Source organism: Neophocaena asiaeorientalis, unplaced genomic scaffold (assembly GCF_003031525.2).
Source record: "Neophocaena asiaeorientalis asiaeorientalis breed wild unplaced genomic scaffold, Neophocaena_asiaeorientalis_V1.1 scaffold938, whole genome shotgun sequence".
NCBI lineage: Eukaryota > Metazoa > Chordata > Mammalia > Artiodactyla > Phocoenidae > Neophocaena > Neophocaena asiaeorientalis.
Genome location: NW_020175671.1, coordinates 276,696 through 301,646, shown reverse-complemented (window position 1 = coordinate 301,646; position 24,951 = coordinate 276,696). Strand labels below are relative to the sequence as shown.

The window sequence follows — 24,951 nt, the reverse complement described above, 5'->3', positions numbered from 1 at the left end:
CAGGAGAGGCTGAGGTAAGAGCCTGTCTCAGACAGGGGTAAGGTGCACTGGAGCAGTCATAGCAGGCTGGCCAGAGCACCAGGCATGTTTCAGTTTGCTGCCTCTGTGCTGGGACTGGGAACAAACAAGTGAGTGTCCACACTCTTCAAGAGCAGAGTCTCAGTTTCCTACAGGCTTCCATTAAGCCCCACTGGTTTTCAAACCACCTAAAGGGGCTTCTACTCCAAGTGCTGGACCCCAGGGCTGGTATGCCCAATGTGGGGCTGAAACCCCTACCCCTGAGGGAGGATCCCTGAGCCTCTGAAATCCTTCTCCTCTTCTGGGTCACACACCAGGGGTGTGGGTCCTGACTAGATTTCTTCTCCTCCCCTCCTACCAGACTCCACATGGTTCTTTCTTTGTAATCTTGGTTGTAGAAGAGCCATTCTGCTAATCTTCAGGTCAGTCTCAGAGAGAGTTTCTTTTTATGTAGTTTTGATGTCTTCCTGAGAGGAGGTGAGCTCAGGCTCTTCCCACTCCACCATCTTGATCCTACCTCCTAATAAATTTTTATTTTCCACTCTCTCTCTCCTTTTCACAGTGAGAAAGCAGAATCAGGATCAGTGCCTTTGACAAGAAATAGCATTTTTGTTCACACTTTATGTCCTGTGGTGGACTGTGGACTTTGCTCTGTGTCATCCTCACTCCAGAACTCCCCATCAAAGGACGTATTTGTATGACTCTCATACCAAATCAAACCAAAAAGCTGTTAAAATTAGTTCAAGGAGAAATGTAAGAAACACACACATACACACACAGAGCAAAAATAAGGAATTCTGAAATGCAGAAGAGGTCTATCCATAGGATAGTAATCAATGCCATTCCACTAGACACAGTTAATTATCATGTACTTACAAAAGTACTTACAAAAGTGCTAGGATGTAATAATCAGGAAATAAATATTTGTTGAATGAATATATATATTCATGGGAAAGGGCTGCTACTTTTTGAATTCAAATGTATTTTGAATTGTTTTCTTTACTAGATGGAAATACTGATGAGTACTTTGCTATTAATGAAACATCAGGAGAACTCTCAATCACTCATGCTTTGGACCGGGAGCAAGTCAGCAACTTCACCCTAGTCATCTTGTGCTCCGATCTGGGGGATCCACCCCGGAGCTCCATGGTGCAGCTGCAAGTCAGAGTTCTGGATGACAATGACCACAGTCCTTCCTTCTCCAGGCTCCATTACCAGGCCTCTGTGAGAGAGGACGCTCAAGTGGGAACCGTGGTTCTTGTGCTCTCTGCCGTGGACAAGGATGAAGGCCTGAATGGGCAAACTGAGTATTTTCTGGTGGAGGAGGCTTCCGGGGCATTCACCATTGATCCCGTAGCGGGCACATTGAGAACCAGCCACATCCTTGACCGAGAAGCCAGAGCTGAGCATACATTTAAGGCTGTGGCCAGAGACTGTGGTATCCAGGGCTCAAGAAGCACCACGGTGATCATAAAAATACATGTCACTGATGTTAATGACAATGATCCAGTTTGGGAACAGAACCCCTTTGATATTTTTCTTTCCCCCCAGTCACCTACTAACCAGATGACTGCCATCCTGAGAGCCAGTGACCCAGACTTGGGGCCCAATGGAACTGTCATATTTAGTTTTGCAGAGCCCCAGTCAGTGTTTTCTATTAATGAATACACAGGAGAAATTCAACTTCAGCAAAACCCAGCTTCAGAATATTTTCCTATCTGGCTGCAGTTAAAAGTTGTTGACCAAGGGTTCCCAGCTAGGACAACCACTGGTCTCTTGGTCATTCACATGGAAGAAGAAGATGTAAGGATTTCCTTCAGCCAGCATGTGTATAATGGGATTGTGCCTGAAAATTGTGAGGCAGGTGAGTGTCAACTGTTTTGTACATTGTCCCAGTTTTGGCAAAATGCTTAAAACTAAGGATTATAGAACGAGCGCTATCACGGTTCAGTTATGAATTTTTGAGTCCAGACAATTCTTGATATGCCAACTTTCATTCAAAATTTGTCATTAGAAAAATACACTCAAATACAGTAAAGCATGCACACACACTCCCCTTTAAAGACAGCAAAAGGTAGTAAAAATACTGAAAGATAAATTATTCAAGGCTCATAAAGTTTAACTTAAATTTAAAATCTCAAATAAAAACCCTTTTATTTAAATGTTTATGAATTCTGAACAACTGTACATTTCCTAAAGTACTTTCCTAGAAGTACAATGAAAGGTGAAGTATGTTGTGGTTCAGTGACTGTCATTGTGTCCTTGGGCAGCTGGATGTCTCTGCCTCAGTTTCCTAATCTGCAAATTAAGGATAAGTTTGGTGCCTACCTCATTAGGGTATAAGACTGAATAAGCCAGTTCATATAAAGCACTTAAAACAGTATCTGACTCAGAATCAACATGTAATATATGGGAACTGCTGTTATTATTATACTTCATTTTATATTATACTTCATTTTGATACAGTCAGCATTGCTTTCAAACAGTGCAGTAATATCTGATCTTCAAAGAATTTGGCACAGATTATACTACTCAGAACAAGCTTCAGTGAATGGTAACTATTTTTCCTCATAATGCTAAAATATTTTTCAGTTATTTCCCTACTCAAATGTACGCCATAGGGCTTCCCTGGTGGTAAAAAAAAAAAAAAAAAAAAAAAAATGTATGCCATAATGGGAAACATAAAAAAAATTAATTTAAATGATCTTTCTAGCCCAAAGCAAAAAAACCCATTTCTATATAGTTGTGGATTGAAAGAAATCCAATCTAAGTAATTATATCTAACTAGAGAGTTGAGAAATAAATCTTCTGAACCTTTCAGCCAGCCAAAGGGCAAAGCACATGGACTCCAGGGCTTGGGAGAGAAGGAGTTTGCCTGCGACAGTTTGATTTGTGCTGTTTGCTTTCTCCAGTCATTTTTTGTTTTTGTTTTGTCATTTTGGATTCAGTTTCACTTTATCCGTACCTACAACAACCACTATTTAAAAGGCAACCTTCATTTTTCTGTAATTGATCTATATATTCCATAGTGAAAATATTTTGTTACACGTTATATTCTTTATGAAAAGAGAATATTCAATTTCATATTGAATGTCAAATTAGGGTTCTTCTCAGTTGCAGATTATTAACCTTTGATCTTCTTTTGAATTATGGTTATCTCATGGGCTGCTTATTTGGAAGGCCTCTTATTGATTCTAAACATAATTAAGGGTAAATTGCAATTAGCTTCATTAAATGAAATAATAGCGAAAATAACTAGAAATGTCCACCCATATACTTAGGTGTGATGAGATTTCTGCGTAAGAGTTAAATGTTAAATAACATGAGATACTCCTTAGAGCTCTGTTTCTGTACCTCTGGAGAGGTATACATCCCAACCCCAGAGCAGAACCTGATAGAAAGGAAAGGTGACATTTTCTAAATAATACAGCACAAAATATATGAATCAATCTTGAAATTGATCTGATAAAATCATAGAAATTTTGAGCCCAGCTTTTGTCTGCAATGAACATATAAACATTTTTTTTCCTAAATACCCTTGACCCATGACCTTTCAGTCTCTACTTGAATATTTCAGTGACTGAAAGTTTAGGACAGTGGTTCTTGAACGTGTGTGTGAAACAGACACTCTGTGATGATCCCTGAAGTTTCTGCTTCAGTAGATCTGGGGTCCAGGAACTGCTGTTTTTAACAAACTCTGCAGGTGATTTGGTTGCATGACAATGTTGGAAAACCCTCTCATGTGAAAAGTCATTCCTGCATTAAACCCAGATCTGCCTCTTTTATGTCTGTCCATAAATCCTAGTCCTGCCCTCTGGAGCACTCCACTGATCTACACAGTCACTCTTCAGATATTTTATTTGCTCCTTCAACAAAGTTTTTATTGCGTATTTTGTGCCAGGTCCTCTTCTACTGGGATATGTTAGTGAGCTAAAAGACAAAGGTGCTTGTCCTTGTGAGGCTTACATTCTATCAGGGGTAAAGAGACAATATCAATGAACGTAATAAATAAATAAAATATAGTGTATGTTAGACGGTGTTAAGAGCTATGGTATAAAGAAGCAGAACAAGGGGTGCTGGGGGAGGCACAAATGCAATTTTAGACAGCAGGTTAGGGCAGGCATCATTGAGCAAGTGACATTTGGGCAAAGACTTAAAGAGAGGAGGTAGCCATTCGTACATTTGGGGGAAGAGCATTTCCGAAAAAAAAAAAAGGAGAAATCCAGTGGGAACCCGCCTGGTTTGCTCAAAGAACAGTAAAGAGGACTGTGTGACTGAAGCAGAGTAAGCAAAGTGAAGAATGGTAAAAAATGAATGTCAGAAGCAAATGGACCAGGCAGGGCCTTGTAGATCACTGGGGGGTCTTTGGCTTTTACTCAAAATAGTTTTCCTGTCTCTAGTTCTTCACTTATTCTTCACATAATGAGATCTCCAACCACGGCTAATGAACATTCTCATCCAATATAAATTCTGCAGAGTAGTAGGCATTAAATAAATTATCACTCAAAAGAATTGGCACAGGACTCATCGTTGTGTCACACTTTTTCACATTAGTAAATGAAATTTCTAAAAATTGAGTAATGTACCTGGCCATTTCCTAATAAAGATATCCCTGGTGGCGCAGTGGTTGAGAGTCCACCTGCCGATGCAGGGGACACGGGTTCGTGCCCCAGTCCGGGAAGATCCCACATGCCGCGGAGCGGCTGTGCCCGTGAGCCGTGGCCGCTGAGCCTGCGCGTCCGGAGCCTGTCGCTCCGCAACAGGAGAGGCCACAACAGTGAGAAGCCTGCGTAACACAAAAAAATCACAAACAAACCAACAAAAAGATATCCTTTCTCAAGTCACCCACGATTAATTTGTTTGCAGGATTAAACCTAAATAAAAGTCAATATCTAAAGCACCCCAAAGAAAATATTTCGGTATGACATTAAGTTATGGGTTAGTAAGTATAATAATATTTGTGGTTGAATTCAGAAATGATTTAATAATAACCCTAATAAAAACTGCTGTGGAAGGGGAAATTATTCACCTGTTTTCATCTTTGCAGTGCGCCATTCATTTCTGTGTCCGAGACTCACTCTGTCGGTAGCGGTTGCCTTTACGGGAAGGAAACTACCCCTACTTTGGTCTATTTCCCATCACTTAACCTTCTGTCTACCCCCAGCCGTAACAGTTGGGAGTAATCAATGTGGCAAAGAGTAACCTGGTCTGAGATAAAAAATTAAACTAGGGCAGAAGACAGTGAAGACTAAATTACTTTCTTACCTCTGAAGGTGGGCCTCCTGTTTCAGTTCATTCAGGAAAGCTAAAGAATACATGGGCAGAAGCCTCTATTCTGCTATCGCATCATTGTGTTTTCTTTGACCTCTGATTAGAGTTGTCCTTCTTAGTCCTCTTGTATTTAGAATTACTGAACTAAATTTGACTTCTACCTTTTTAATAGAACTTAACACTCTTAAAATTTGTTTATTAAATCTTACACATAAGCAAGGTTAATACCTGGCAGTAATACAGCATATGGTACCCATAAATATCCAGGTAGGTGTACTTTTCAAGACATCAGAAGCAATGGGTTGGGACCTTGCTTTGAAGAGTAGCTATGACATGTGAAGGGCATGGAGGCTAAGGGGAGAGTAACCTAAAAGCTGCAGCATATGACAGGAAGGAGAACGAGAGGAGGAAAGGATGGTGGTTAAGAAGGCTGTTGAATCTGATTAGATTCAGCTAACCTACACCAGGGTCGTCAGGATTCCCTAGGCCCCAGTGAACAACGACAACAAAGTGTGTAACGTACTGATTGACATATGCCCCAAATATTTCAAGCTGGCCAAAGCTTTACCTGGAGCATGAATTTCGTACATATTGCCAGATCATATCATGGACACCAGAAGGTGATTTTTTAAAATTTGGATTCCAGTGGTTTTAAGAGATTGCAAACCCATTGATCAGTGTTAAATGGCCTTGATATACATTATTTAATAGCATTTTATAACTTCCAGAATTATTTCTGTCCCAAATACATCTGCAATTTTAATCTTTATTTTCAAAGGAAACATATGTGCCTATTGGAAGCTCACATCATCTGTGGCTCACTCAAGCATCCCATCCGGCAGGCACCGCCTGACATCCCGAGTGAATTACGTTCTGTATCATCATAAATCCTATTACCCTAAACTGCTTTTAACATTTAGATTTTTTTAAAGAAAATAAAACGTTAAAATAAATAACTCTAATGTATTTATATTTGTTTAACATTTCTTTCTTGGAAAGCCCACACGTTTGAGTTTTGATTGACATTATTTTCATCTATTAACAACATTAAACTTAACACTTCAATTGTTTAAAACAGTACATAGTTCAATAATAGATTTATATATATATATATACACATACGTATATATAATTTTCATTAAACTTAACACTTCAATTGTTTAAAACAGTACATAGTTCAATAATAGATTTATATATATATATATACACATACGTATATATAATTTTCATTAAACTTAACACTTCAATTGTTTAAAACAGTACATAGTTCAAAAATAGATTTATATATATATATATATATATATACATACGTATATATAATTTTTTATAGTTTATAGCATTTTAGAAGAAACCCTTCAGTAGGTAAGGTCTCTTTAAGTCATGAAATGTTCATTTATTCACAGAAAGAGTCATTTCAGAACGTGCCAGTTGCCTGTAAGGGAGAGGCTGGCCATACAGCAAGGTGACAAGAAAAGCTGAAGCCCAAATGATTCCCCACTCTTTACCCTTACCACTTGCTGTTCCTTTTTTACCCACATGAGACGAAATATAACCATTCTGAATCTTTTTGAAGTGAAATATAAACCACTTGGTTGTCTGTGACATTCCAATCCATTAAACCATTTAAATGAACCTTCTAGAAGCCAGCTTTTATTTCTTCTTTTCCACTTCCAGAGCTTTGTTTATACCAATGAGGGTGAATCAGCAACCATAGTCCCCAATGTGGACTTTTCACAACTTCATGCATTTTTAATAATTACTAGAGAGGAAACATTGAAATTATGAATTGCCTGATTAAAAATGGAATAGTCAGACATTAAAAGTCTTGAGATAAAATGAAAACATGATGATGATACAGGAGTGCATTCTAACTAGTAAAATATATTTACTATTGTCTCATAAACAAATTAGATCTTGATATTTTGGAGGAAAACCTTTCTTCTGGCCCTTTGGCAATTGTTCCAGAATTCTGGCTCCTACTGTCAGTAAGGTGGGGTGCATGTACGTGGAGTATGGACATTGCGATAGGACTTAATGTAGCTGAGTGAGTCTCTACTGCTCTCCTGCCCAGGACGGGCAAGTTCTCTTTCTCCTTCTAGAGAGTGGAAATAATAACAACTGACTCACAGAGAAACCGTAAGGATCAAGTGAAGTCATGTGAGGGTACTAGTCACAGTTTTCATTGTTATTGTTACCTTCTTTCTGTCCCAAATCCTTGATTGAATTCTATAAAGTTAGCTGGCTATACATTCACACCAGAGTAACCAGTTGTTACTTAGCAGTTATTTAACAGCAATGAAATATTTGCAGTTTCTAAATCCCTACCACTCTTTTCTGTTCCACCTGGTCCCCAAACCAGGCAAGAACTGTACTTTCCAAGGTGATAGAGTTCCCATAATTTTGGAAGTGCTGTCTCTATGTCATCCACAGCTTTGGAACAGGGCCCAACGTATAACTTATGATAATGAAAAGAGGGAAGCAAATAGTATCTATGATTCCTATTCCATTCTTTAAGGCCAGTCTCCTGTTTGGAATGAAATTCACTGGAATCAGTGCCATCTAACTAGCCATTGTCAAACAGTGTCAAATTCCATCACCTTACCTATGATTCTAAGATAGCTCTGGAGGAGACAGAAGGAGAAAGGCCTTACAAGGTCAAATCCTCTCAAAAGAAGATGAACATCTCACAAGGAATTTTTCATTTTTCTAAATTAACCCCAGTCCCACATCTGAGCCTCAGTCACCTGGCTCAAGGCCTCATCTTAACAAACCAGGGAGTTCTTCCCCTGAGGTTAGGCGTTACTAACTGTTAGGAAGGAGACTGATACATAAGCGAGAGTGCCGTTCCTTTATTTACAGAAGAACTATGATTGCCATGTGGATTATAGTAGTCATGTCAGGATGACCAGCTCTCTCTTTGTAGGAAAAAGGACACAGGAACCCAAACTGTACTCAGAAGGTTGCTTGTTAATCCTAAATAGTTCAAGCAGGATGTGATTCAAGTGTTGAATGTCATCAGCCTGTGTTACCCTTTCTTCAGAAAGAACTCATGCAGCACTGCCAAGTAGAATTTTGTGATGCCTTCATGACTGTCTGGCCTTCCATTGCTCATTAACTTGCTTTTTATTTTTTTACTTTAAAATTTTTTTATTTTATATTGGAGTAGATTTGATTTACAATGTTGTGTTAGTTTCAGGTGTACAGCGAAGTGATTCAGTTATACCTATACATATATCTATTCTTTTTCAAATTCTTTTCCCATTTAGGTTATTACAGAATATTGAGCAGAGTTCCCTGTGCTATACAGTAGGTCCTTGTTGGTTATCTATTTTAAATATAGTAGTTTGTATATGTTAAACCCAAACTCTTAATTTATCTCCCTCCCCACCTTTTCCCTTTGGTAACCACAAGTTTGTTTTCTAAGTCTGTGAGTCTGTTTTGTTAAATAAGTTCATTTGTGTCATTTTTGCTCATTGACTTCCTTTTGGCCACACATACCTTCTTTTGGTATCTTAACACTTCCATCAAGCCTTCTGCCATGGGAACGATTCTGTTTTTTCAGGTGATTTTGCATAACTCTCTTCTGAACCATTATATTTTGTTTAGCGATGTAACAGGGTTAATGTTTTTTAACAACTACTTTTTAAAGACTGTTTAGGTACACAGTAAAATTGAGGGGAAGATACAGAGATTTCTCATGTACCCCTTGCCCCAGTACATGCATTCCTTCCCTCATTATCAGCATCCTTCCCAGAGTGGCACACTTGTTAAAATCAGTGAACCTACACTGATACATCATAATGACCCAAAGTCTATAGTTTACATTAGGGTTCAACCTTGTCGTTTTACATTCTATGGGCTTGGACAAATGTATAATGACATGTATCCACCATTATAGTATCATACAGAGTAGTTTCACTGCCCTAAAAAAAAACATGCTCTGTCTGTTCATCCTTTCCCCCATACCTCCAGCCCCAAACCCAGACAACCACTGATCTTGTTATTGTGTCCATAATGTTGCCTTTTGCAGAATGTCACATAGTTGAAATCATACAGTATGTAGCCTATTAAAATTAGCTTCTTTTACTTAGTAATATGCACATAAGTTTCTTCCATGTCTTTTCACTGCTTGATAGCTCATTTCTTTTCAGCACTGAATAATATTCCATTGTCTAGATATTGCAGTTTATTTATCTATTCATCTACTGAAGGACATCTTGGTAGCTTCCAAGTTTTGACAATTACGAATAAAATTGCTACAGAAACCAATGTACAGGTTTTTGTATAGACATAAATTTCCCACTCCTTTGGGTAAATTCCAAGGAGTTTGATTCCTGGGTCTTATGGTTAGACTATGTCTAGTTTTGTGAGAAAATGCCAAACTGTCTTCCAAAGTGGCTGTACCATTTTGATTTCCCACAGCAATGAATGAGAGTTCCTGTTGCTCCACATCCTTGCCAGCATATGGTGCTTTCAGTGTTGTATATTTTGGCCATTCTAATAGATGTGTGGTTGTATCTCATTTTAATTTGCATTTCCCTGATGACATATGATAGGGAGCATCTTTTCATATGCTTACTTTCCATCTGTATATCTCCATTGTTGAGTGTCTTTTAAGGTCTTTTGTCCATTTTTAATCAGGTTGTTTGTTTTCTTATTGTTGGCTTTTAAGAGTTCTTTGTATATTCTAGATAGCAGGCTTTTATCAGATATGTCTTTTGCAAATATTTTCTCCCAGAATATGTTTTGTCTTTTAATTCTCTTGGCATTGTCTTTTGCAGAGCAGAAAATTTTAATTTTAATAAAGACCAACGTATTAATTCTATCTTTCAGGGATCCTGCCTTTAGTGTGGTATCTAAAGAGTTATCCCCAAACCGAGTCACCTAGGTTTCCTCCAGTGTCTAGGAGTTTCTTATTTTAACATTTTAAATTTAGGTCTGTAACCCATGTTGAGTTAATTTTTTAAAGGGTGGAAGGTCTGTGTACAGATTCTTTTTTTTTTTTTTGGCATGTGGAAGCCTAGGTGTTCTACCACCATTTATTGAAAAGACTCTCCATTGTATTGCCTTTGCTCCTTTGTCAAAGATCAATTGACTGTATTTACATGGGTCTATTTTGGGCTCTCTATTCGCTTCTATTGGTCTATTTGTCTGTTCTTTCACTAATACCACACTATCTTGATTACTGTAGCTTTATAGTCTTAAAGCTGAGTAGTGTCATTCATCTAACTCTGTTCTTGTCCTGAGGGTTAATATTTTTGAACCATATTTGTATTGCCTGTCTGGGGGTAAGACCTTCCACCTATTCTGCAAGAGACATCCACTTGTTCTGGATACATTAGGATAGTTACAGCAAAAATGCAAAGAGAGAATATTCTGCCTTTGACAAGCAAAATGGGTGGTCCTTAGTATAAACAAAGCTGGGTCCTGAAGAAATCTGCCACATGGAAGGAAAGGAAAACCCATTCCATCTACTTGCTGGGGAATGCAGGAAGGCCAATGAGAAAAGATGTAGGAAACAAGTGGTCAGCCACAAGCATCCCGGCCCCCCTTCCCCGAAGCTGTCATCCTGGAGGGAGCCAGTGAGACAGCCTAGGAAAAGCTAAAAGCAGAGGACACTTTGGAACTCTGGGAGGACAATGCCTCACAGGGTAGATTTTTTCTAACATGAGTTAGTGGGAGCAGACTAAAATGGGCAATGTGTTTAGGTAAAAAGAAGGCACAAGTGAGTGTTCCATTCCTGTTTGGCTCTTGCAAGGCCTAGAAGACCCCCCATAGTCCCAGCATTCCCACTGTGGACACAGATTAATGCATAGTACAGGCCAGCTGACTGCCATGAGGACCATGGCTGCAAGTGATGAGATGAGCCCCTCCCCAAATCTGTTGGGTAGACAGCTGAAACGCAGGGTTACATAACATGCCAAGTATCAAAAAACTACATCAAAAACAGCTGCAGTGGGGCCAGGCTAGTAGGGTAGAGTTCTGAGCCTGTACATGTTGACATGAAAGATGAGATTCACTGCCTGAAGACAAATTCTAAAAGCCAGTGGACAGCACACAAAGATCCCACCTCATCACTGCCAGTCTCCCCCGAGCAGTGTCATCTTACAGAGCAGCAGCAATGCAACAGGGAGGGAGCCTCAAAGACTGAGCATGCATCCCAAAGCTGCTAAGTTACCTGAAAGTACTGTTTCAGGGGAACAGACTGAGATGACATTAATAGCATGTTAAGATGGCCATTTTTCTCTGTTGTCCATTAGGGTGGGGCTCCTAAAGAATATTAGACCCATCATAAGAAATATAGAAATTATTTTTTTTTGCACATCTAAGTTGTACTGTGTAAAACTGAACTCTGCTTCATTCATTTTAAGTTCTTAAAGAGCACTCTTATCTCTGTTCTTGAGGATGCCAGATAAATGGTGACTGTATACACAATGTTGTGTGCTCAGTACTCATTTTTTTAAAGGTATAGGAAACGGGTGGTCATCCTTGTAAAGACCTTTGAACATCTCTTTCATCTCTTCTCTTACAAGATAGTTTTGATGACCAAATAAGCATTTTGTAATCTCCAAAACATTTTACTTCATTGCTACCAACAGTTATAAGTGTAAGACATGGAGATGAAAGTACAGCCCAGAGTAGCTGGGAGAAGCTTCCCACTATGAACAGAACCAGAAAAGAGCTTGCTTCTAGTAGGTGTTCACCAAATTCTTATTGAACTCATTTCACCATTTAACAGTTATACTTCTAAGAAAACAAAATGGATATGCTCAAATGAGAATAAAACCAAGCCAAAGAAAAAAAAAAAGATGAGGAAGACACTTAGTTCTGGGCAGGGGAAGTGGTCCACACAAAGGCGTGGGGACTCAGGAGCATGTGGTGAGTTTACCATCCTGTGCAGCAAATCATCTGGAACAGCTAGACAGAGGCTCTCATGAGATTTCCAATGATGAGCTGGACCAGAGAGACACTGATGGCCTTTCAATTATCAAAAGAGTGACAAAAGAAACTTTCGTATTGTAAAAAACTCACTTTGGAGGCCTTGTGAAGAAGAGTGCCTTGGGAAAGAGAGATGAGTTAGAAGGGTACTGTATAACCCACATGGTGAATGACCAGGGCCCAAGTAAAACTGCGGTGGTGGGGGAAGACAAGAGGGAAGGTGGTCTCTGTGTTTCCAAGACAGCCGCGGTGGGACTTCTTGATTATTTAGACCCAGGGTTCTCAACCCTGGCTTCATGTAGATACACCTGGGGAGCTTTTAAAAATTACTGATACCTGGACATCAACTCCCCCAACCCCCAAACCAATTAAATGAGAATCTTTGAAGATAGAACAGACCTTGTGAATTGGTAGAAGCTCCCATGTAATTATGTGTGCAAGTCAGGGGTAAAGGTAGATAGAGAGAGGGCTGAGAAGAAATCCAAAGTAATGCCAGTATCTTACAGGAGTTGGAGATGCAGTGCATCTACAGAAGAGATTGAGATGGAGAGGCCGAGGCACTGCTGACCATTCCTGGGAGGATGGTGTTAGAGAAACAGGAAGGTGGCACATTCCAGAAGCAGGGAGTGGTTAACCATATCTAATTTGCAGCTGAGGTTTGGGAAGATAAGGACTGAAAAGTGGCTGTTAGCTCAATTGGAGGCCTGTCCCCAGAGCAGAACTGAATGAGGTGGTGGGGCTACCACCCACTGGGAGTGGGACTACGGCGCTCACAGAACCTTTCCACGGTGGAGCTGGGAAGAGTGTTACCTGAGATGGTCTGAAGATATCATCTTGGCATAGGGAAGTAAGAACATGGTAGAAAGGAAGGCATGTCTGAAAAGGTAAGTCCGTGCATCAAATATAAAAGGATAAGAGAATGACACAATTAGCAAAATGACGGGCTGGAAGAGTTCAGGAAGGAAATTCTGAGGAGTAGGTTTGAAACTCTGTTGAAATTGTTCAGGATGTGGCAAAGAATAAAGACCAGTAGCCGAGACATCCTAAGTGAACAAGAGTCGGCCGTGGCTGTTTATAAGAATCGTGTGCAGCCAAACAGACTTCAGCAGCTCTGGAGAGGATTGTGAACCTTGGAGAGCACCAAGTTGCTAGAATTTAATATTTTTAGAAACCAGAGTATAGAGGAGTGCAGAGTGAAGTGGAGATGGGGAATTCAGTCATTTTTGACAAGGCTGGGCCATGAAGGGACAGAAAGGAATGTTGCAATAGCTTTAAGAACCCTGAAGATCAGAGAGCTATTTTATTTTGTTTTTGAAAGCTGAAAGAGTTTTAGACATTGGTGATTTACTGCACTTTAAAGTCTAGAAAGAATTTTCGTTTACATGTAAGTCAGAAACAACAAAGCACTTAGAAATATCAGAATCTCCATTCATTGCTTTCTGGTCTCAGTCGGTACCTGTCATTTGTGGAGGCTGACCCCACTTTCAGATTATTTTGAGGGCAGCAGTCCAGTCTCCCTGAAGAGCTGCTGTGGCAATCAAATGGACTCGTTAAAATTAACCTCATAAAAGGCATTTCTTATAATCTAAGTGAAACATTTTTAAGATTTTGGGAGCCACATTTTATTTGTTTCTTGAAATAATTGGAAATGTGCTATCTCATAACCAAAGTTGATCACTCATATAAAAAATTGTGTAACCTTTCTTTCTGGACATGTGCAGGCTCTGGATTCTGACTGACTTTTGGGTTCCAGGAGCTGAACGGAGAATAAGGATGGGTCTTAAAAGTGCAGGGAGGGCTTCCCTGGTGGCGCAGTGGTTGGGAGTCCGCCTGCCGATGCAGGGGACGCGGGTTCGTGCCCCGGTCCGGGAGGATCCCATATGCCTCGGAGCGGCTGGGCCCGTGAGCCATGGCCGCTGGGCCTGCGCGTCCGGAGCCTGTGCTCCGCGACGAGAGAGGCCACAGCAGTGGGAGGCCCGCGTAACGCTAAAAGAAAAAAAAAAAAAAAAGGGCAGGGAATATTAAGTCTGATTATCAACCTGGGGATGCAGCCTAGACAGGGAATGGCTGGAAAATGAGGGGAGATCAGCAGCAGCCGGTCCACAGGCAAGATCTGGAGTCTGACCCAACATCGAAGCAACAGTGAAAATTCTCAAGCTCATGTTTTGAATCTTCCTGTTTTAGTTTTCTGTAAATTACAAAATTGGAGAGGAAGTAGGGGCCTCCGGGAATCATTTTAGCACTGCGTTTCTCAAGGTTGTTATGAGTGCATTTTAAAATGATTAAATGAAGCCATTTACAGTTACACTGTAAATTACAGTGATTACAGTAATTTACATTAAAAAATATATTTCAGACTGTTTACTTCTCATTGCATGTATTAATTCTATATTGGTTTTCTTCCTCATGTGTCTTTCTCTAAAGTATATGAAAAGTCAAGAAGCACTTTTTATGACTTCCTCTATTATTTCCTTAGGTGTTCGCAAAAGCAAATGTGTTCAAGATTGCATGTCTTTTACATTTTCAAACATAGTTTTCATCTGTTCACAAATTTTGGAAAATTACTCATTTTGAGCATTTTCCATGCTTTGTCTCATCACAGGGGTAGAATTTTTGTAAAGCCCTATGTTCAGTCATTTTTTGATGATGAGAAGGTGGGAAGGAAAAAAATCAACTCTTCTTTTTTTTTTTTTTGGCTGTAGTAAGAAACACATAAAATTTATCATTTTTAAGTGCACAGTACAGTAGTGTTAACAGTATGTATATCATTGTGCAGTGGATTTCTCCAACTTTTTCATCTTTCAAAACTGAAACTCTACACTCATGAACAACTCTTTCCTCTCCCTCCACTCCAAGCAAGCACCATTCTACTTTTTGCTTCTAAGGGTTTGACTATTTTAGATAATTTATATAAATGGAGACATGCAGTATTTGTCTTTTTGTGGCTGGCTAATTCACATAATATCCATCAATGTTGTGCCATAAGACAGGATTTCCTTCTTTTTTAAGGTTGAGTACTATACCATTGTATGTTTATACCACATTTCTTTATCCATTTATCCACTTAAGGACATTTAGTTTGTTTCTACTTCTTGGTTCTTGTAAATAATGTTACAGTGAACATGGATGTGCAGATAAGTTTTTAAGATCCTGCTTTCAGTTCTTTGGATATATACCCAGAAGTAGGATTGCTGGATCATATGGTCGTTCTAATTTTGATTTTTAGAGCATCATCCACACTGTGTTCTATAGTGGCTATACCATTTTACATTCCCACCAACAGTGTACAAGGGTTCCAGTTTCTCCTTACCTTTATTGACACTTGGTATTTTCTTTTTTTGTTTGTTTTTTTTGATAGCAGGCATCCTAACTGGTGTGAGGTGACATCTCACTGTGGTTTTGATTTGTATTTCCTTGGTGATTAGTGATGTTGAGCATCTTTTCATGAACCAGTGGGCCATTTGTATATCTTCTTTGAAAAAATGTCTATACAAGCCCTTTGTTCATTTCATTTTTCAATTGGTTTTGTTTTCTGTTGAGTTGTAGGAGTTCCTTATATATTTTGGAGATTAACCCCTTATCAGATATATAATTTGCAAATATTTTCTCCCATTACATAGATTGCTTTTCACTCTGTTGATTATTTCCTTTGCTGCATAGAAGCTTTTTATTTTGATGTAGTCCTATTCATCTATTTTTGCTTTTGTTGCCTGTATTTTTGCTCTCATATCCAAGAAATTATTGCCAAATCCAATGTCATGAAGTTTTACCCCTATGTTTTCTTCTAGGAGATTTAAATTCATTTTTAGTTAATTTTTTAATTATGGTGTAAGATATTCAAATACATTTATTTTGCAGTTATCTAGTTTTCTTAACACCATTTGTTAAACAGACTATCCTTTCTCTATTGTGTAGCCTTGGCATCCTTGTCAAAGATCATTTTAAAATATATGTGAAAGTTTATTTATGGCATCTCTATTCTGTTCCATTGGTCTGTATACCTCTCTGTATATCAGTACCATACTGTTTTGATTACTGTAGCTTTGTAATGTGTTTTTAACTCAGGAATGTGAGAACTCCAGCTTTGCTTTTCTTTCTCAAGATTGTTTTGGCTATCCAGAATACTTTGAGATTTCATAAGAATTTTAAGGTTTTTTTCTATCTCTGCAAAAAATGCCATTGGGATTTTGATAGGAATTGTGTTGATTCTGTAGATTGTTTTGAGTAGTATGAACATTTTAACAATATTAAGTCTTCTACTCCATGAACACAGAATGTATCTCCATGTATTTGGGTTGTCTTTCATTACTTTTAACAATGTTTTGTACTTTTTAGTGTATAAGACATTCACCTCCTTGGGTACGTTTATTACTAATTATGTTTTGATGCTATTAATTGGAATTGTTTCCCTAATTTCTTTTGTTCGATTATACATGGTTAGTGCATAGAAATGCAACTGATTTTTTGTGGAATGGTTAAGATTTTCTACATATAAGATCATGTCATCGTGTCATGAGAACAGAGATAATTTTACTTCTTTTTTGATTTGGATGCCTTTAATTTCAAAACCTAATTTCCCTGACTAGGATTTCCAGTACTATATCACATAGAAGTGGCAAGAGTGGATATCATTGCCTTGTTCCTGAGCTTAGTAGAGAAGCTTTCTGTTTTTCACCATTGAGCAGGATGTTTGTTACCTATGGGGTTTTTTTATATGTGACCTTTATTATTTTGTGGTAACTTCCTTATAATACTTCTAGTTTATTGAGTGTGTTTATCCTGAGAGACTGTTGAATTTTGCCAAATACTTTTTCTGCATGTATTGTGCTTTCTTATCCTTTGTTCTATTAATGTGGTGTATCACAGTGATTGATTTTCATATGTTGAACAATGATTGCATCCCAGGGATGAGTCTCAATTGGTTATGGCACCTGATCATTTTAATATGCTGTTTAACTCAGTTTGCTAATACTTTGTTGAGGATCTTTGTATCTATATTCACCAGGGTTATTGGTGTGTAGTTTTCTTTTCTTGCAGTGCCTCAGTCTGGTTTTGGTATCAGAGTAATGCTGGCCTCACAAAATAAGTTTGGAAGTGTTCTATCCTCTTTAATTTTATTGGAAGAGTTTGAGAAGAACTGGTGTTAATTCTTCTTTATGTGTTTGGTAGAATTCACCAGTGAAGCCATCTGTTCCTCTTTATTGGGAGGTTTTTGATTACTGATTCTATCTCCTAACTAGTTACAGATCTGTTCAGATTTTTTCTTTCTTCATGATTTGATTTTGGTAGGGTGTATGTTTCTATAAATGTATCCATTTCTTCAAGGTTATCTAGTTTGTTGGTGTATAATTGTTCATAGTAGTCTCTTATGATACTTTTTATTTCTATGGCATAAGTTGTAATGTGTCCCCTTTCACATTTCTGATTTTTCTTATTTGAGGCTTCTCACTTCTTTTTTCTTTTCTAGCTAAGGAATTGTCAATTTTACTGATCTTTTTAAAAATAGTTTTATTGATTTTTAATTGTTTTTATACTTTTTATTTATTTCTACTCTAATCTTTATTTTTTATTCCTTCCTTTGTTTTCAGTTTGTTCCTCTTTTTCTAGATCCTTGAGGTATAAAGCTATGTTGTTGATTTGCAATCTTTCTTCTTTTTTAATGTAGGCAGTTACTGCTATAAAATTCCCTCTTAGTACTGCTTTTGCTACATCTCATGTTTTGATATGTTGTGTTTTTGTTTCATTTGTCTCAAGATATTATCTAATTTTCCTTTAGGTTTCTTCTTTGACCTGTTAGTTGTTAAAGAGCATGTTCTTTAATCCCCATGTATTTGTAAATTTTCTAGTTTTTCTTTGTTGTTTATTTCTAGTTTCATTCCATCATAGTCAGAAAAGATAGTTGGTATAATCTTCTCAAGTTTGTCCAGATTCTGTGGCCTAACATATGATATGCCCTGGAGAATGTTCCATGTGCTCTTGAGGATACACTTGGGAATGTTCAATACACATGAGAATGTGCATTCTGCTACTGTTGGGTTAAGTCTTCTGTGTATGTCTCTTAGGTCCAGTTAGTCTATAATGTTGTTCAAGTCCTCTGATTCCTTATTGACCTTTTGTTTGGTTGATATATCCATTATTGAAAGTGGGGAATTGAAATATCCTACTATTATTGTGTTACTATCTATGTCTCCCTTCAATTCTGTCAATGTTTGCTTCATATGTTCAGGTGTTCTACTGTTAGGTGCACATATACTTAAAATTGCTACATCTTCTTGGTGAATAGACCTTTTTTAATATAATGTCTTTCTTTGTCTCATGGCAGTCTTTGACTTAAACTCTATTTGGTTTGATATAAGTACAGCCATCCCTGTCGTCTTTGGGGTACCATTTGCATGGAATATCTTTCTCCATCCTTTCACTTTCAGCCTATGGGTGTCCTTATACCTAAAATGAGTACCTTCTAGACAGTATGTAGTTGGAGTTTGTGGGTTATTTTTAATCCATTCAGCCACTGTGTTTTTAAATTGGGGACTTTTATCCATTTATGTTTAAAGTAATTATGATTGGGAGGGACTTAGTATTGACATTTTAAAATTGTTTTCTGTATGCTTTGTAGTTACTTTGTCCCTCTTTTGTTCTCTTGCTGCCTTCCTTTGTATTTCACTGATATTTTGAAGTGTCAAGCTTTGAGTTCCTTCTTATTTCCTTTTGTGTTTCTTCTATAGGTGTTTTCTTTGTGGTTACCATGGGGATTACATAAAACATCTTCTAGTTTTAGCAATCCACTTTAAACTGATAACAACTTAACTTTAATCATATACAAAAACTCTTCTCCTTTACTTCTCCCTCCCACTTTATGATATCAGTTTCACAAGTTATATCTTTTTATATGTTGGTCCATTAACATAGTTTTCTACTTAAAGTTATATTTAATGTTTTTATCTTTTAAATTTTATACCAGAATTAAAAGTGATTTATGTACCACCACTACAGTGTTACAGGATTTGGTATTTGTCTGTAGATTTACCTTAACCAAAGAACTTTGTATTTTTGTATGCTTTCACATTGCTATCTAGACTCCTTTTATTTCAACTTGAAGGACTTCCTCCAGCATTTCTTCTGAGGCAGATCTAGTGGTGATGAACTCTCTGAGCTTTTGTTTATTGGAGGTCTTTATTTCTTCTTCATTTTTGAAGGACAGTTTTGTTAGATATAATATTCTTGGTGACAATTTTTTCTTTCAGCACTTTGAATAAATCATCCCACTCCCTTTTGGCCTGGAGTTTTCAAAAAGACTTTTTGGACCATCTACTGTAGTTGTTAGACTATATCTCTATTGGGGACTAGATCTAAGGTTTTCTATTCAGTCATCTTGCTGATGTGACTCCCACTTTTTTTTCTTAAATGATTGAAATATGTTCAAGTGTTTCAGTGGCTGGACATTTAAGATATAATAGATATTTCAAAAGTCATCCAAATGTTTAAAAAAATCTTTCTCAAGTCAGTCATCTATAAGAAAATGCTTACATTGCTTAGAAATAACAAAAGTAAAACTCTAGAATTATTTACTCAGGACAACTCTAAATAAAAGTTCTCATAATTATTTTACCTAAATATATCCACAAATATTGATTTTTATACTCCCACTGTGTTTATTGTTATATAATTCTGTCTTTAAATGTTGCTGTAGGTGGTGGTAGTGTTTTAACAGTATTTTTGTAAAGAAGAAAAGAACAAGAACGTTAACTGTGTTATACTTTTCTTATGCAATGTTAGACTTAAAATGAAATTCATAAACTCCTGAAAATGTAAAAGGTAAATGCTTCTATATATTTCACTCACCTCATGGAAATTGAAGGTACAGTATTTTTTTTAACATCTTTATTGGAGAATAATTGCTTTACAATGGTATGTTAGTTTCTGCTTAATCAACTATACATATACATATATCCCCATATCTCCTTCCTCTTGCATCTCCATCCCACCCTCCCTATCCCACCCCTCTCCGTGGACACAAATCACTGAGCTGATCTCCCTGTGCTATGCAGCTGCTTCCCACTAGCTATCCATTTACATTTGGTAGTATGTATAAGTCCATGCCACTCTCTCACTTCGCCCAGCTTCCCCTTCTCCTTCCCCATGTCCTCAAGTCCATTCTCTACATCTGCATCTTTATTCCTGTCCCGACCCTAAGTTCTTCAGAACCATTTTTTTTTTCTTCTTTTAGATTCCATATATGTGGGTTAGCATATGGTATTTGTTTTTCTCTTTCTGACTTCACTCTGTATGACAGACTCTAGGTCCATCCACCTCATTACAAATAACTCAATTTTGTTTCTTTTTATGGTTGAGTGAGTAATATTCCATTATATATATGTGCCACATCTTCTTTATTATGTTTAGGTCTTTAATCCATTTTGAGTTTATTTTTGTGTATGGTGTTAGGGAGTGTTCTAATTTCATTCTTTTACATGTAGCTGTTCAGTTTTCCCACCATTACTTACTGAGGAGACTGTCTTTTCTCCATTTATGGTATATCTCTCCATCTGTTTGTATCGTCTTTAATTTCTTTCATCAGTGTCTAATAGTTTTCTATATACAGTTCTTTTGTCTCCTTAGGTAGGTTTAGTCCTTGGTATTTTATTCTTTGTGTTGCAATGGTAAATGTGAGTGTTTCCTTAATTTCTCTTTCATATTTTTCATCATTAGTGTATAGGAATGCAAGAGATTTCTGTGCATTAATTTTGCATCCTGCTACTTTACCAAATTCATTGGTTAGCTCTAGTTGTTTTCTGGTAACATCTTTAGGATTCTCTATGTATAGTGTCATGTCATCTGCAAACAGTGACAGTTTTACTTCTTCTCTTCTGATTTGGATTCCTTTTATTTCTTTTTCTTCTCTGATTGCTGTGGCTAAAACTTTCCTAACTATGTTGAATAATAGTGGTGAGAGTGGGCCACCTTGTCTTGTTCCTGATTTTATTGGAAATGGTTTCAGTTTTTCGCCATTGAGGACAGTGTTGGCTGTGGTTTTGTCATATGTGGCCTTTATTATGTTGAGGTAAGTTCACTCTATGCCTACTTTCTGGAGGGTTTTTATCATAAATGGGTGTTGAATTTTGTCAAAAGCTTTTTCTGCATCTATTAAGATGATCATATGTTTTTTATCCCTCAGTTTGTTAATATGGTGTATCACATTAATTGATTTGCATATATTGAAGAATCCTTGCATTTCTGAGATAAACCCCACTTGATCATGGTGTATAATCCTTTTAATGTGCTGTTGGATTCTGTTTGCTAGTATTTTGTTGGGGATTTTTGTATCTATGTTCATCAGTGGTATTGGCCTGTAGTTTTCTTTCTTTGTGACATCTTTGTCTGGTTTTGTTATCAGGGTGATGGTGGTTTTGTAGAATGAGTTTGGGAGTATTCTTCCCACTGCTATATTTTGGAAGAGTTTGAGATGTATAGGTGTTAGCTCTTCTCTAAATGTTTGATAGAATTCGCCTGTGAAGCCATCTGGTCCTGGGCTTTTGTTTGTCGGAAGGTTCAGTATTGGTTTTTATGTTTTACCATTTTTACCTTGATGTGAAATGAGCAGTAATTGTAAGTTTTATCCAGATGCCCAGAGGCAGACTTTTACTTAAAATGTGTACAATAAGGCAAGACCTAGAAGAATTCCTGACCCTTTAGTTATTTCCTATTTTTTCAGGCAATCTCAGATTTAATCTTTGCTGACCTCAGCTTCTAATTTGTAGTATTTTCATTGAATGATATTTTTTGTGTGCTACTGTTCCATTTGATATTATGAATATTTTAGTTGCAATAAAAATAGGATTGTTTCTTTCATGAGAGAGGCCATATGTGATTCTTATTTGCAATTCTGTACTCATCTTTGTTCTTTTACATGCAAGCCATCTCCATGTTTTCTTTTGTGATTGGGCATGTAATAAGCATTCTAACCCACGAAGAAAAGGCCGTCAGCAAGACCATACATCTTGCCATTATGGCTGTTTCTCTTCTTATTGCCATTGTTAAGAATATGTGACAAGCCAGTTGAAATAAAATTTCCTGTGTTTAAAAAATAAATTGTATCAGGAAGCACAGAATTGTGATGTAGCACTGAAGATAAAATGTACTGCAGTACTGTGAAGGCATATTCCTACCATAAATGTAAGACATTCTTATATTAACAAGGTCTCCTGAAATGTAACAAAATAAGCATCAGATTATAATGCAATTTAAGAGTTCTTAACATATGTAGTAACTTGACTGAAAAGGACTGATTAAAATCCTTTATTTTGTGACTGAATGACTTCATAACTGGTTTGAAAAGAATAATTATTTCGAAACTCTGACAAATGATTTTTAAACTTTGTCACAGTTTATTTTAAACATAATGTTTTAAAACAGAGTAACACATCCAGTTTTGGTGTCCGTGTTCTTTCTCCATTATGGATATTGTTTTATGCCTTTTTCACTGAATTTTCAGTTTTGTGGAGAATATCACATATGTGTTTCCTTTAATATTTATAGTGATCATTTCACTTTTCTTGAGTGTTAAGTGTTGAAAAGGCTCCTGGGGTAAATATTGTCTGTCCCAAGGCCTTTTCTTTCTTCTTTTCTTTTTAGTGAAAACCTTTTACCTACCTGGAAAAAAAATATGTCAATTTGACTTCATTTAGGGATTGTCTCTACTATGGACTGTATCAGGATGGGTTTCAAGCTTGTTCCTAGGCCCTCTACAGTAGGATTCAATGAGGAAACCCAGTAGAGATCTTGAATAGGTGCTATTTTTTTCAACTACTGCAAATCCCACTATCAGAAGTGGTGTTCTTGCATTGAATAATTTAAAAAATAATAGTTGCTGTTGTTTTAGAACAGTCCTGAAGGCAGAGAAGCATTTTTCTAATCTCCCAGCCTGTAACACTTCAGTGATCACCTCTTTTCCTTACTTCCTCTCTCTGTCTCCTCTATTCCCTCCCATCTTTCCATACTTATTAAGCACCTACTTAATAGGTGTACAAAGGAACAATATTTTTCTTCCAGTTTTATTGAGCTATAATTAACATACAATACTGTATAAGTTTAAGGTGTACAGCATCATGATTTGACTTAGATACATTATGAAATGATTACTACAATAAGTTTAGTGAACATCCATTATCTCATATAGATATAAAACTAAAGAAATAGAAAAAAAAAATTTCTCCTTGTGATGAGAGCTCTTAGCATTTACTCTCCTAACAACTTTTATATGTAATATAGAGCAGTGTTAATTCTATTTAATCTGCTGTACATCACATTCCTAGTATTTATTTATCCTGTAACTGGAAGTTTGTACCTGTTGACCACCTTCATCCAATTCCCCTACCCACCATGACCCTGCCTCTGGTAACCACAAGTTTGATCTTTTTTATGTGAGTTTGTTTGTTCATTTTTGAAGTATAATTGACCTACGACAGTATGTTAGTTCCTGGTACATGACACAGCAATTAGATATATCTGTACATTTCAAAATTATCACCATTATAATTCTAGTTGTCATCTGTCACCATACAAAGATTTACATAATCATTGACTATATTCCCACACTGTACATTTCAAAATCATGACTCATTTATTTTGTATCTGAAATTTGTACCTTGTAATCTCCCTCACCTATTTCTCTCCTCCCTCTGGCAACCATCTCTTTGTTCTTTGTATGTATCTATGATTCAGTTTCTGTTTGGTTATGTTTGTTCATTTGTTTTATTTTTTAGATTCCACATGTAAGTGAAATCCTATAATATTTGTCTGTCTCTGCCTGACTTATTTCCATCTATATTGTCATAACTGGCAAGATTTCCTTCTTTTTAAGGCTGAGCAATATTCCATTGCACATATATACTACATCTTCTCTATCCATTCATCTATTGATGAGCACTTGAAAATGATGTGTATTCTGCTGCTTTGGTGTGGAATGTTCTATACATATCTATTAAGTCTACCTGGTCTAATGTGTTGCTTAAGGCTGGTATATCCTTATTGATTTTCTGTCTGGATGGTCTCTATTGAGGTAAATGGGGTGTTAAAAGTCTGCTACTATTATTGTATTACTGTCAATTACTCCTTTTATGTCTGTTAATATTTTCTTTACATATTTAGGTGCTCCTATTTTAGGTGCATATATATTTACAATTGTTATATCTTCTTGGAATAATAATTTTATCATTCTGTAATGTCCCTCTTTGTCTCTTATTACTGTCTTTGTTTTAAAGCCTATTTTGTCTGATATAAAGTACTGCTACCCTTGCTTTCATTTCATTTTCATTTGCATGTAATAGTTTTTTCCATCCCCTTACTTTAAATCTATTTGTGTCTTTAGATTGAAGCGGGTCTCTTGTAGGCAGAATATATTTGGGTCTTGTTTTTATATTAATTCAGTCACTCTATGTCTTTGATTGGAGCATTTAGTCCATTTACATTTAAAGTAATTATTGATAGGTATGTCTTATTGCCATTTTGTTAATTGTTTGGGGGGTGTTTTTGTAGTTCTTTCTGTTCTTTTTTCTTTTTGCTCTCTGCCCTTGTGATGACTGTCTTAGTGTTATATTTGGATTTCTTTCTTTGTTTTGTGTTGTATCTGTTATAGATTTTTGGTTTGTGGTTTATATATAGCTATGTATATAAATCACATATATATATATGTGTGTGTGTGTGTGTATATATATATATATATAT

The 24,951-nt window shown here is 36.9% G+C and overlaps 1 protein-coding gene across 2 annotated transcripts in view; it reads left to right on the top strand.

The window, feature by feature from the left end:
- Nucleotides 1–24,951, top strand: part of DCHS2 (dachsous cadherin-related 2) — a 278,660-nt gene that overhangs the window by 210,297 nt on the left and 43,412 nt on the right. For both annotated transcript variants that reach the window (XM_024731773.1, XM_024731772.1), the window contains exon 13: nucleotides 1,025–1,882. In XM_024731773.1, the coding sequence (XP_024587541.1) occupies nucleotides 1,025–1,882 (858 nt within the window). The remainder of the gene's footprint in view (nucleotides 1–1,024; nucleotides 1,883–24,951) is intronic.